Raw genomic sequence first — 14,970 nt, forward strand, 5'->3', positions numbered from 1 at the left:
ATGGAAATGTAAACACAAACAAATAAATGTACTTTTTACTTTAGTTACTGTCAATACTGATTCTTTCAAGTTGTCAACCAGAAGTAACATCAACCTGAGCCACTTCTTTTAGCCTAGAGTTACATACATTTCAAAGTATTGTAAGAAAGAAGTCGTATTTTTAAAGAAAAAATGGCTGTGGTACATGCATACTTTGATTTGGTAGAGTGAATACAGGCATTCACAGTGGGTGAGTTTGCCTTATACTGACACCAACCAAAAGCCACATTCTCTGGCACTGCGAGGTGTGACAGTAATCCGATGAGACTCATTACCACAAGGCACTCAGGGGCTGGTCTCACAGCCAACGGCATCCTACACTGTCACCAGGGGCAAGTGGGATTTTAACAAGCTGTGACGGTTTTATTTAAGTACAGGTAGCCTCTGAATTCTGGCTTGAGTCCAATTGTTTCTGAAGTAATTGAGGTAATTTGCTCAAGAAGCTGTTCTGGGATTAGTTGTCTGTGTATGTTTGTGTGTGGGTGTGTGTAAAGCATCTGAACTAAGGATGTAAAAAGTTATGATAGTCTGGCAGAGTAATCTGGTGTCCTTATCACCCAAGATCCATATCAGTATTTACATCAGGAATCAAAACACTGTCAGCACACGGGCCACATATGGCCTGTGCATGTTCTGACTGGTTTGCACAGAAATTAAGAGAGATGTGGGAGCCTCTGGATGGCATGTGTGCTCTACAGTTTGCTGCAGTCCTCACCACTCCTTATTACCGCCTCACTCATTTATTTACCTGCCTGTCCCCCGAAGGTGTTGAGGTTTGAACCCCTGATTTAGATTAGTTCTATCAAAGTTTACCTGTACTGTTAGACTCAGGAAGTTTTACATTTTCACATCCCAATCTCTTCTTGAAACTTTCTCAGATCCCTAGCCACAGGAACTAATATAGCATGATTCAAGTAGTGGCAAAAACACTGAACCATAGCACAGAGATGAAAAAAGTCAACATATCCTTTTAGAATATTAGAGAAGGTTTAATTTCTAGTGATGTTATTGGGAATTAATTTTGCTTACTGACAATTCACAACTGATGATACATCTTCATCTACAGCATTCCTTGGTTACTGAAGGCCCTGTACCACTTGATCATACTGACATGGTCATCTTCAAAAGATACTTTACTTTATTCTAAATTTTGTAAATAATTTAACCGTAAAAATCTGAAAAGAGTTCTTCTTTATTCAGACTTTGGATATTATAATTTCTAAACATTTCCATATGATTTTATAGTCATACTTTATATATACACATTTATATCTAAAATGTCATAAAAATTAACTTAAAATAATATTTGTGTGAATTATAGTAACTAAACTGTATAATGTCACAAACTTCTTTTTTTACTATTAATTTAAAAAATCTCTGATGCATACATAAATAGCTTAAGGATCTTCGTATATAACATTACTACTGCTCATGATTTATCTGCAAGCTTCAACTTAAAATACAAACCTATATGAGGTTATTTTTTAAAGTTACTATTCCATAGTATATTGAAAAAATTCCTTTCAATAAATAAAAAAAAATTGTTTAGTTACAGTACAGAATTAATACAAGTTTCTTTTTCGATCATGAAACTCAAGGCCAGTCAAGCACGAAACTGGTGAAGAATAAGGTCAACCAGGCATGCCTATAAAGCAACGATGAAAGAAAGAACTTCTTCATTTTAGCTCTTTAGAAAATAAAGCATTAAGAACATTTAATCTACAAAGGTAGTCAAGGAAGAAAAGGGGTCGGTCAATATTTTCAAAGAGAAACAACGTAACTTTGACTATGACCTTCCCCACTGTTGTCTAAGAGCACAGCTGCGGTGGGCTGGCAAATGCTAACTTCAAACACTTGTCTCCAATTTTTCTTCCACGTTCAGAATATACACAGCTCTCTTCCCATAGACTCAACCTGCCTGAAATATCTGATGAAAGAAATTTAATTTTTGAGGTAAATTTTTGAGCAGTACCAACTTCCTGTATTATACAGGAATCATTTCATTGAAATATATTCACTTAAAAAAAATACCCATTAGTGATTTTCCCTCAAAATATCTCATTTAAAGTGTTTCCAGCTACAACCTACTGGTTTTGGACTGGTCATTGTCCAAAGAATAAGGAAAAAATCACGGCTGGTTTCTTGCATAAAATACACAAGGGCATGAACCTTACCCAAACAGACACGGCCAGTTCCATCCAACGTCAGGCCTTCAGGACACTCACAGTGAAAAGACCCTTTGCTATTGATACAGCGTCCATTTGGACAAACGCCAGGAAACACCTCACACTCGTTAACATCTGCAGGGAAATGAAGCAAGTGTAGGGATAAAGATGTTACAAACAGAAAAAGCAAGTGTAGTCTTACTTCCTTCAGAGCCTATTCAATTTGCAATACAATGTAAATTATTACTTGAGTTAAGTGGAAATATTCCACAATACAGCCACTGGTTCTGGGTTTTCCTAGGTACCAGCTGTGAAAATGACCACAGCCTTGCCCGCCCATAGACTACAGCCCAGATGTGTTGCTCTGCCAGCTGTTCTGTGCCTTAACGGCTAGTGGTGGCCTCTTGAAAATCTACACAGCAGGATGAAGAGGTGAAATGGGAGACTCTAAGCTGTTTCCTAAGAGTAGTATTCTAATGCATTCATTTATTACACTGAGCATTTTTATTGAAATTTCAAGATTTTTGAAAATGATAAATATCTCCAAAGTGTGAGAGTCAATGTCGATTTTACACCCTGCTCTAGAGATTTATGACATCATCCGAGAATACACTCACCTTCACAAGTAACACCTTTAATCCTGGCAAAGCCTCTTGGGCAAGCTGTATCTGTGAGAACAACAGGACACATTTTTTACCTCATTGTAAAAAAAAAAAAAAATACAACTGTCTTAAGCTCAAGAAAAATGGAACTAAACAAAAACCTCAAGCTGGAGTTCAGAGGCCAAGGACTCCAGCTGCCCTGCACCGAATTCAGTGCAGCACGTGACATGCTGTGGTAACTACCTCAGTGCTAACCCATATGGAAAGCCCCATAATTTCTCCTATGAACATTCCTTTGTGCTTTCACATTGCCAATTGAATTACAAATAAACAAATAAAAGATTTAAAGAAACATCATGTTCTACAGAGACACAGGCAAACAAGGACACCGGAGAACATTAACAGTCGTCCAGCAGCTAAATTCCAGTTGATTCCCTGCCTTGTCTAAACCGTTCAGAAGGACCCTTGCCGGGTGGCCCTGTTGGTTGGAGCATCGTCCTGTACATCAAAAGGGTGCGGGTTTGATCCCCGGTCGGTGTATGTATGGGAGGCAACAGATCAATGTTTCTCACGTCAATGTCTGTCTGTCTGCTTCTCTCTCTCTAAAAATCAATAAACATATCCTCAGATGAGGATTAAAAAATATATATTCAGAAGGTTCGATTACAGTAAAAGAATAAGCCAAATAAATACGTATTTGAAGAAATGAATAAATTCCACGAGAAAAGACAACATTTTGGGGAGGGTGATGATCTTACAGCCTTTCTCACTATGGAATACAGAGGGAAAGGGCCTCACTGAGGGAGAGACTTTCCAACGAGAAGCCCAGAGCCCCTGGGTCAGGCCCCACCTAGCTCACAGCGCTCGCAGGGGCTCCCCCAGGCAGCTCCGAGGGTGGCACAGCATTCGGATTTCAGGGTGGCCCCATTGATGTTCACCTCGCAACGGTTGTCCTGGATGTTGAGCCAACACGTCCCTTTCAGGCTGTCTAAAAAGGAACAGGAAAGGATGGAGAGTGCTCATCTCTTGTAGACCCCAACAACGTTTGTGGTCGTATTAAAAGCACGCGAAAGGACTATTATTAATACACTTTAACAGCATATCCTTTGAACACTTTTACACGCCCATGCATTTAAATACAGTATACCATAGACATGTAAATCAACTACTGTGCTCTATATATCTCACGTGATATGGTAATTAATACAATTGTATCTACTGGTATTCTAGGAGCAGCCACTGTTGCCCAAGACTTCACGCCGGTACTTGCAAGCTCAATGCGTTACCATACTAAGAGCATTACTTTTGTGGAAAATACGCATATGATTTATCCTTTAAGATAACTGCTTTGATAGTTAAGATTTTTATCAAATAAAATTCCTCAAATAGGATTTATGTTCTGTTAGAGAGAAGCCAGTGTTTCTGCAGAAGATACTTGTTTGATGAATAATTTGAAAACAAAATAAATCCAAAAGATAAAAAAGAAAATAAACATCACCTAAAAAACCACCAATAAGACATACCAGGGCTAATATTTGATGTATTTTCTTGCATGCATTTTCCTATGCATACTTATGCATAGTTTTATCTCAAGTTCAAAAAGCAGCACACTGGCCTGGCCGGTTTGGCTCAGTGGTTAGAGTGCTGGCCCACAGATGGAAGGGTCTTGGGTTTGATTCCTGGTCAAGGGAACGCACCTGGGTTGCAGGTCCGATTCCTGGCCCCAGTTGGGGTGTATGAGAGGCAACCAGTTGTTATGTCTCACTCATACTGATGTCTCTGTTTCTGTCTCTGTCTCTCTCTCCCTCCCTCCTTTCCTCCCACGCTAAAAATCAATGGAAAAGTATCCTTGGGTGAGGATTAACAACAACAAAAGGCAACACACATGTATGTTAAAGTATTTGAGGAAATAGCAAATATACACACACACACACACACACACACACACACATAAAACTCATCTCTAATCCAACCATCTATGATAAATACTACTAATATTTTTAGAGTATATGTTTGCATTAAATTGAAGTTCCTCCTTAAATGACTGTTAAATAACTGATTTTGAAACAGCAACAGGGGATCCCGTCAAAACTGACATGAAAAATACTAAGTGGTTAATATATGTACAGTTTTCCTTGCAGAGCTGTGGCTCTCAGATAGTGTCCATAACATTACCAAGGTTCTTGGTAACGTGCAGAGTCACAAACCTCCAGGAGTGCAACCCAGGGATCTGCATATGATAAGCTCGTGGTGGTTCCAATGCAGGTGATGTGTAAAACACAACTTAACAAAATCTTTATAGCATATTGTGGCACATAGATTTGGAAAATAATAAAGAGAAAAGCACATCCCAATAGTATTTGTTTTACAACTCAATTAATCTGGGCAGATAAAGTTTTATTGCTAAATTCAACAGTAAACACAAAGCATAGCCAGAAACACAAAAGAGGAACTATGATGAAACTGGCAGGCCCATAAAGGGCTGACTTGTGATTTCTGATACCCCATGGGACACAGCAGTGGGTAAGAGAAAGTCACATACAACCCCAGCCCTCTGGGACAGAGGTTAAAACAAAACAAACAACTCTGTCCTTGACTGGATACAAAAAGTTATGGGGCAAGGATGTGGAGAAGAGATGGACAGTCACTTTGCATTTTACTGTGTTGAGATTCAGTTTGGGTAAAAACTGTATACAAATGAGAAAGATTTGCTCATCAGCATTTGTTGTCAGGCCTCAAATTACAGGCTTTTTATAGGCTTAAGTCTGTAAATCTCATAGCAGAGGAAGCAGAGAAGCTCCTGTAAGGCTATTGTGTGTGTGTGTGTGTGTTTGTTTATTTAATGGTGTCTTCAGCATATAATTTTACTTTTATTTTTTATTCTTTTTTTCATTTGCAAAACAATGAAATTAAATATTAAGTGACATAATTCTTTCTCTACTAATAAACAAGTTTATCCATTTGCAAACTCTAAATTGAAATCTTGTGAAAGGGAAAGGTATAATGTGGGAACACACAGAAAAGTATATTGAAAACCAGTAGAGAATATTTTCAACCATAGTAAAAATTCAATCACTTAGCTGATAGTCTTTAACTATGGAAAAACAGAAGAGTTAGAAGAATTAAAATAGGTATTAAAAATAATTACCAGTGGTTTGTTTTACAAAAGAAGAATAGAGTCACAAATGACTTAATTGCCCAATTAAGTAACTACAGATTCTTCTACCAGTTCACTAACAGGACTCCCATTCGAGCTACTCAACAAAGTATATAACTATTTAACATCTTTTGAACATAACATTTTAGTGATAACAGAGACTATATAATTCTATCCATTGTTTTGACTGTGCACAAATTAACCAGGTTAAATATAAAAGATACATTGTAAATAACTCCCAAAACTAATAATAGAATATTGATTAAACTAAATTTACAGATTAGCTACTGTGTATTTAAATAGTCCAGACTACTGTGTGTTTTGAGGACCAGGACTAATTACTGATTTATTACCCTGGCTGTAGTCATTTTAAGTAAGATACATTGTATTGGTACTTGTTAATATTTATTGAGGTAGCAACAAGCGCCATTAACACCTTTCCATGTATTATTTACTTGTTAAAAGAACCTTATACATTATGTACAATTTACAGATGACAAAACTCAGGTGCACAGAGGTCCACTAATTTACCTAAGGTCACCCTGTTAGTATGGAGTCAGCATCAAGTGGAACCTTCATAGTCTGACTTCAGAGCCCTCAATCTATAACACCATGCATTCTCTCTCTCTCTCTCTCTCTCTCTCTGTTTTAGTTGGGTGTATATGTACACACAAAAAAGACATGTAGTTATATAGTCAGGGGTTAGAAATAAGATGAAATACTGCCATTTGCCAACAGACAACATGGATGGATCTTGAGTGTATCATGCTAAGAGAAATAAGTAAGATGGAAAATATCAAGACCATATATATATGCTTTCTCTCATATGTGAGACATAAAACTGAAAGCAACAAGTGAACAGGACAAACAAACAAACAAAAGTTCATAGACAGACAACAGTATGATGGTTACACAAGGAGACTTGACTTTGGGTGATGAACACACGATACAACATACAGATGACGTATTATAGAATTGTATGCTTGAAACCTACATAATTTTATTAAACAATATCACCCCAATAAATTTAATAAAAATTTTCTTTAACTCTCTGAAAAAAAATAAAACAGGGTAAGCAGATTAGAAGGTACAGTAATAGTCAAGAAGAGAAATAATGGTGGCTGAGCTGAGGGTTTCTGGTGGGGATGGTGAGAAGTAGTTGAAATATGGATAAACTTCAAGTACAATCAACAGGATCTGCGGATAGATTCAATGTGGAGTTTGAGAGAGAGGCATCACAGATGACTGCAAAGTTTTGGGGGTTGGCAACTGAAAGAATGGAGTTGTCATTTTTCCAAGACAGAAAAGATTCTAGGACACCCAGGTTCCGGCTGAAAGAGAGAGAGTTGGTTTTTGACATGTTAAGTTTGAAATGTCTCCAAATGGAGACACAGTGCAGACATAAAAATACAAGTGTGCAATTAGTGGAGAGGCTGAGGTGGAGAGACGAATGTGAGAGTCAATGCAGAGGCCATCTGAGCATGAGTGTAGACATTCAAGAAGCAAAGAGGTTCAAAGAGTGACCTGTAGTACACTTCAAGTTGGAGAGCAGGGGAATATAAAAGACTTAACAAAGGAAACTGAGAAACCAGGCCAGAAAAGAGAAAGGAGGAGATCAAAAATGAAAAGCTTCTGGGGGAGGGGTGTGTGACAAACACTGCTAACATGAGCAAGAGGAGGCATGAGAAGAGACCATCCAGTTTGACAGCAGAGAGGGCATTGCCCTGTCACATCCATGGAATTTGAGGACAGTATGCAGACCCAAGCCAAAGATGGGAAAATAGGTTTGGATTATGTACAGCCATCAGATGAGAGCAATGTAATGTATTAATCACATTTACTGTTCTAGTCTACTTAGTAATTTTCAACCAAATTACAATAGTCTTTTCAAGTAGTTTGCAAAAACAGTTGAAGATTAATATATATCTAGGAAGTTTGCAGAATGGATTCTAAATTCCTAATTATTCTAAGTATCTAACTAATTAATGTGTTCAAGCTTAATTTTAAATTTGTAATCCATCAGGGAATTGAATTCTGTCTTAAATGAAAAAAGCAGATAAAATGATGTCTAAATTTTTTAAATAATAACTATCTTTCTGAGTAGCTTTAGGTTGGGATATTCAAATTTGATCATAATAAATAAAAGCACGTAATACACTAAGAAAAATATGGTGGGATTTAGTTGCCCAACATAATGACTTGGGAGTAAAAAAAAAACCTTTGTTCTCTTTTTCATTAATAAATATAAGGATAAAAGGCCAAAATAATAGAAGTGTTTACGATGAAGCAAAGCTATGATATCTTTGATTGTCCAAGTGGCATGCAGATTTAGTACGCTGAGACATTAATTAACTAATGCTGAGTTCATTTCCTTTGCATAATAAAATGACTCTATCTCAGTTGGAAATTGTGGCTTAGCAAAAATACTTCTGCCTTGCCAGATCCAACCCACATGCCTCCTTCCCCCCACCTCCAAATCTGGAATTCTAAAAAAAGAAAAGAAATGCCCCAGGCAGATGGCAGCCTGTGTCCTAACATGGAGAGCCCAGCTGAGCGGGCATTTCCAAAGGGAAGGTTTTCATTGATAACCTTGGACTCGGTTCATTTCTCTCCATGTATCAAACAGGTACTCTAGATGTATCATATTATCAGCTAAATACTGTTAACATGAGACGTGACACTGAAAATACTACTGTCTTTGGCAAATATTAAATTGAAAATTCGCACTTGGCCAGATTACAAAAACTTCCCATGTATTTGGCATTATGTAAAACTGAAATATTTTCCTATTTGAAGTATACATTTTACTTCAAATGTCACTTTAAAGGCGGATACTAGCTAATGCTATAAACTGTGGGATGCTTAGCCAATGGAGCCACAGACACTAGAAGCAGGAAAAAAATTATAGGGATGGTTTTTTTTTTTTTTACCCTTACATGTATTGAATTGTTCCTTATAGCAACTAATCAGATGATCTCATTTTATATATGTCCTACAGTCATTATCAAGAACTGACCTTAAATGCTTTGAGATCTATTAAAAGATGAAAGTTCGGACGTTTTGGAATCTTTCTCCCTTAGAGATTTCCAAAAGCAGGAAAACAGTTATCTTCTCTTCTTTGAAGCCCATAAGTTTATGATTGATGGGAGAAACGAGAAAACAATAAATTCTTTCTGTTTGTTTGAAGCTAAAAAATCTTCAAACTCTCGTCCTATTAACTGAGTCCAAATGCGATCACATTTTGTTTACCCTTGAATGTTGTTTATAAAAAGTATGCAGCTGGGATTTGATTGTATTGATGCCTAAGGCGTTCTTCGAGTAACGAATATAAATATGTGTGTGGTATGGAAATGCTTATAACTTACAGCATAATATATCTATTTATATGAAGGGAACACTTCCTATAATCTAATAAAATTTAAGAGCCTGTCCAGTTTATGCTATCATGTTTTACTCCTAGGCTGATAACAAGAAAAAACAACTAGAGTAACTCGTAATTACGAGCTTCCTGTAATCATGTTCTGTTCTTATCCACCGCGAGGCCTGAGGTCTCTGCTCATCTCTGCAGGAAACTGAAACATCGGCACGGTGCATGCGTCTTACCAACACAGATCAATCCTGTGGAGCTGAGTTTGCTGCCAGGAGAACATTCACAATTGAAAGATCCAAGGTTGTTCCTGCAGGCCCCATTGACACATGGGTTGCTTTCACATTCATTTATATCTACAATCCAGAAGGAAAAGATTCTGTTAGAACTGCCATGTGTTTCTGGAAAATATTATTCCAACAAGCCACGCTATGCCAGAATGTCTGGTAAACTTGGCTCTTGTCATTTTAATATGGATCTAGGAAGCATAAAGTGAATGGGGAGCGGAGACGTGTGTTTTACAGCTTGGATACACACACACGACCGGGGACGCAGGAGGGCCACAGGAAGCAGCCCTTTGAAAGGGTTTAATAGGTGAACCTTCACGATTTTACTGCAAGTTCACATAAAGTGGGTTAATTGCCCCCCATAATAAGATGGAACTGTCCTGTGGGAAACTGGAATTTTGAGTCCATGGAAGTCAACACATTGCTCCATGCAACAGGCTACACACAAACAAAGGCTGACGATTTCTGCTATTCATGGCTCTGTGAGATTTTGGAAGAATTTAAAGAGCCTATATTAGAGATAAAACATCACCCTGCTGGCTTTAATTCCAAACTCCTGGATACAAATCAGGCGATAAGGGTGAAATTTCAATGTCAGGTGTGGCATTCTCCTCCGGGCCTTACCCACCTCCATCTCTCTTTAGCCTGTTCACATTTACATGTTTGTAAATGTGTGGAGAGTTCTTTAAAGCACATATAAGTTTGGTAAAATAAAAACGAGAAAAAAAAAATTGTAATTGCTTCATATAGATCTTGTTATCCATTAATTTCATTTGAGTCCTAAATCAAATCATAATACCATAATCTGAACAATTCCTGTTGATAGAAGTAACCAGAATTAGACTATGCCTATGTTCTAAGTGGTGACTAATGCAAATGCCAAACCAATAAAGTTAAATAGTTTAACATGAATTAATTAAAAATAAATACAAGTTTCAGCTGAAGTGCCAGCAACACTATCAAAGCCGGACTTGCGGTATAAATTCAAACCACTCAATTTAAAGAAGGGGTATACAGATTTCTGTTTGTATTTGGTTAATTATCTGAAAGAGATCAACATACCTAAGACATTTCTTTTTTGAACATTAGGGTTTCCAAGTTCATCAGAATACTTATTATTATTTTTTACTAAACACCTCTTTGAGTTAAATATAAAATACTATATTGAGGAAAACATGCAGACAAATAACTATAACATTATAATGCTCACTCTTGTTTGTCTCAAATCAAATATAAACTAAACTGGTCCTGAGAAGGCAGGGCCCGCTGTTGACTTTCAAGTCAGTAGACTCGAAATACAAATTTAAAAATCAATGTGGAAAACAGGTGTGTTCCTTCTTTGTTACTTCAAACCTATTAAAGAAGGACCCAGGTAGTCATTTAATTTTTGAAGTAAGAATTGTTTGAGGAAATATAAATACATCTTTCTTTCAGGTTGTTTGTAGCAAGAAAACCTCTTAAAAGAAAAATGCAAGAGCAGGTTTTGTAAATATAACACAGATTTGGAATGAAACAAATCTATCCCAGAGTACTAACATTCTTTCAGTAAAAATGCAATGTAAAAAAGGAATCAGATAGTCAGGAAGCAGATAACTAATCTGAGGGCAGACTATATATAGCTCACCTATTAATTTCATTTATAAGAAGCTCCCGAAACAGAAAAATGTCGATATTATATATTTTCAAAATCCCTATGTTAAATTAAGCAATTATGAACTCAGAAACTATAAACACATTCAATGACAGCTACAGATATGAACTGTTTAATTTTTCCTTAAATACAATGTTTTTATGTTATAAATGTCATGGAACCAGGAATTGAAACAGTTCACTGTACATTCCTGGAAATAAACTTCAAAGCACATCTGGTTTACATTTAACTAGTTATGTCACTGGAAACACAATCTAAACCACAGTGCTTGCTGTAAAAATTTTTACTTTCACAGGCTCTCAGAGCTCAAACAAAAAAGTAAAATAAATTTTTTGTAACTTCAGTCTGAAATATCAGAGGAACTTAATTATTGCTGCTATTATATATTTAAAATAGCCTATTGAAAATGTGAATGACAAGCACAATTAGTGAATACAACAAATATGTACAGAGAGAGTTAGAGTCTGTAATGAATCTGCTAATAATTCCCTGTCTAGTCTTTGGAAATTAGTTTAGGAAGAACAGAATGAAGAGAACCGCTTCAGACAGACACATTTACTGTGTGAATTCAATGGTGGAAAGAAAAAGGAGACCCAAGGGAAAAAGAGATGCGTGGCCTTCAGGTCTACTTTTTTGGCAAAACATTTCATAAAATGCAAATAACAGTGGGAAGGAAATGTAGAAGTTACTTGGTTAGGTTTCTCATGATAAATGACTGATATTTCCACCAATGCCATAAGTTAAGGCCAAAATATGTCTCTATCATTTCTTTTTATTTACATAACATGAACTTCTTTCTGATGGATGACAGATATTAAAGTAAAGGCTCAGACTTATCAGAAACAATTATCCTTTGGACAAAATAAGTGAAGAGAACTATTTCCAACCCTCACCGTTGCCTGATTGTGTAGTAACGTGCCGTGATATTTATGGAATCGTCCAACGTTATACTATTACACTATTTCTCCTCCTCTGCACCTGTTCATGTAAGTGCCCAAGTCCTGCCTCTTCTTTATTTTTTGGTTTGTCGGCTTTTCGTACCCTTCAACTCCATCTTACGTGGTAAAATGGAGGGAATATACGATACGTATGATTGACAATTCAGTATACAAACCGAACTTGGACCACACCGAATCAAAGACCTTATCTATTTAGTCCTCCAGCAACAGCACAGAAGGGTATTGTCCCTGTAGACAGGAAGACCAGTTCTAATAATCATCAGCTTCCCGGTTACATCAAGAAGCTGTCCTAATCTGTTGTTGCTTTCAGTCTCTTGACATCTAACAGAAGCTTATCCTCCAACAGACAATAGCTACAATGATAAAAGACAGTGGGAAGGAAGTGTGGAAAGTTGGGAATAAAGAAAAAAAATGATTAATAAACTCTTGACATCCCTTCTCCCACTCACCAAAATACTTACTCCTGGAGGAAATACAGCTAGAATAGTTTTCTACTGAGTACTTTTCTCAGAGCAATTTTGAATAATAACAGGTGTTGTGGGGGGTGCACGTGGGTGCTAGAAAATAAAGGCTCTGGTTGAATACATTTGAGAAGCCTGAGTGAGTTTAAAATGACAGCTTTTATATTTTACAGAAAGATATTCAAAACTCTCAAGTGGGCCCCCCTGCGTATCTATGGAGAAGATGAACCTTCAAGTACTTTAATTGGGAATGGGATGAGGGCTTTTCTGTGAGGAGCCTCTGTAAGATGGGGTGGGCAGGAGGGGAAACAGTTACCAGAACTAAGATTACGAAAACTGTGTTTTACACTGTTTTCATTCCTCCCCCCCCCCTTCTTTCTTTCTTCAGGCTAATTACTGTTTTTCAGTGGTCCCTCCAATTTCAATTCAAACCTAGAATTGCACTTGGTAATTGCATTTCATCGACTTCAGCTGAATCATTTGTGTTCCGGCATCTTGTTCCAGTCCTAACTTGTTTCTGTTCACAAGAATGCTTTGAACTTCAACAATAAGACGAAGAGAGGATGTTAACATCTTTTTGCATAATATTACCATTGCGGTCTTCTTGACTTTGGAGTCAGTAAGAAACAAATACTTTAACAGATAATGAAAGGGCTATTCAAAATAATTTAAGATGAAATCTCTTTTTAAAAAGTTACTATTCAGGAGTAGTTATTGCATTTGATAATGTCATGGGACACTTCTGTAAGTTCGTGTCATGAGACTCCAAAGGAACGATGACTAGTAGTCATACAACAGATTATTCTGAAATACACAGTACTTTGATCAAGAAACAAAAATAGAATTGAATGCACTCATTACTTAGCTGGTATCTCGCTAGAAATGAGGCCTTCCCTAAGCATTTAGCTCATTCATGTAACGTCCACTGTATAAAAATGTGGTTAAAAGAAAAAGCTTTTAAATGCTGGTTTATGATCTACAAGCCCAAACAGTAACTTCTAAATTATCAAATGAAAAGGACAATACTTTTTAGACTATAAATTTAATGAAGATGATCATCTTTAGGCTCCCAATATTTTCTGGGCCAACCTCTGAGGTATTATTATATCAATCATGTCATAAATAAAATGCTTTCAGAACCGAATTTGGTATTACAATCCAGGTTCCTCCCGTCTAATGTTTTCCCCTTTAAAAAAGGGAAAAACAAGGTAAATACAACAAAAAATCTGATATTTTATTTCAGCAAGTAAAACAAACTGGCTCCTTTCACTTTTTTTAAAAAAATTTGTTTTTAGACTTCAAAATGTTTATTCCTAATGTTGGTTGTTTTTTTATCTGAATGGAACAAAACTGATGGTATTCAAAAACTGTATCAGGTGCACACTATTTCTAAAACTGGCAGATTAGCTGAACAAGACTATAAAATTATGAAAAATATTCCAACAAGACTCTTCTTTACTGTATTAGTTTGTCAACGCACTTGACAGCTATGGCCAGCTAGGTGCTTACTTATTTACATCTTAGGCAAGGAAGACAGCTCTTACCTTCACAGGTCTCCGTTTCAGTCCTGAACACATACCCGGGGGGGCACGTGCAGCTGTAACTCCCAGGTGTGTTCCGGCACAGGCCATTGTCACAGAGCAGTCTGTTCACCAAGCACTCATCAATGTCTGGAAGCAACCACCAGAAGACAGGAGACACACATGTTGAAACATACAGCAGTGTCCAACGCTGTTTTATTTTTATTTTTCCTCACCCCTCTCCTTGGCATAGTCTCTTTGTAGCCACAGCACATTCTTTGATCCCAAGCAAAATGTATTTGATTTTATTCAAATGGCAAAGTCTTATGCTGGTGGCCACTTTTAAGATGTTTTGAAGTCCCTGGGGGATATGTTGCAGTTTGGAAAAGACACATACTGCTTTGTTCTTCATTTACTCACTGTCCTGTAGTGGTATTATGTTACATATATTTTAAGCACCGATGATATTGATTAAAATATGAAACTCATTTGCCTGTATGCTTGCTTATGTGTAATAAAAATAACAATTAAAATGTTTTTATTAAAATTCTAATAAAGAATGCATTAAGTGGCAGTTAAACAAAAGGTATTTACTAATCTTTTCCCATTATGTTTTTACCTCAGAAACAATTATTAATGGAAATTAATGATGTATTTTATATATTTCTTTAGCAGTCTAGAACAGCCTAGAAGATATTTAAAGTTCAAATTTAAGAAGTTCACATTGAATTTATCTTTATATCTGCACTCCCATTTTTGCAA

The 14,970-nt window shown here is 36.7% G+C and overlaps 1 protein-coding gene across 1 annotated transcript in view; it reads right to left on the reverse strand.

Moving 5' to 3' along the window:
* The window catches only part of FBN2 (fibrillin 2), a 262,104-nt gene that overhangs the window by 79,760 nt on the left and 167,374 nt on the right, over positions 1-14,970 (reverse strand). Inside the window, exons 19-23 of the mRNA XM_036279132.1 lie at positions 14,233-14,358; positions 9,567-9,686; positions 3,657-3,794; positions 2,822-2,872; positions 2,214-2,339 (exon numbers count right to left, since the gene is read on the reverse strand). Of these exons, the coding sequence (XP_036135025.1) occupies positions 2,214-2,339; positions 2,822-2,872; positions 3,657-3,794; positions 9,567-9,686; positions 14,233-14,358 (561 nt within the window). The remainder of the gene's footprint in view (positions 1-2,213; positions 2,340-2,821; positions 2,873-3,656; positions 3,795-9,566; positions 9,687-14,232; positions 14,359-14,970) is intronic.

The sequence above is a fragment of the Molossus molossus genome, unplaced genomic scaffold (assembly GCF_014108415.1).
Source record: "Molossus molossus isolate mMolMol1 unplaced genomic scaffold, mMolMol1.p scaffold_m16_p_3, whole genome shotgun sequence".
Lineage (NCBI taxonomy): Eukaryota > Metazoa > Chordata > Mammalia > Chiroptera > Molossidae > Molossus > Molossus molossus.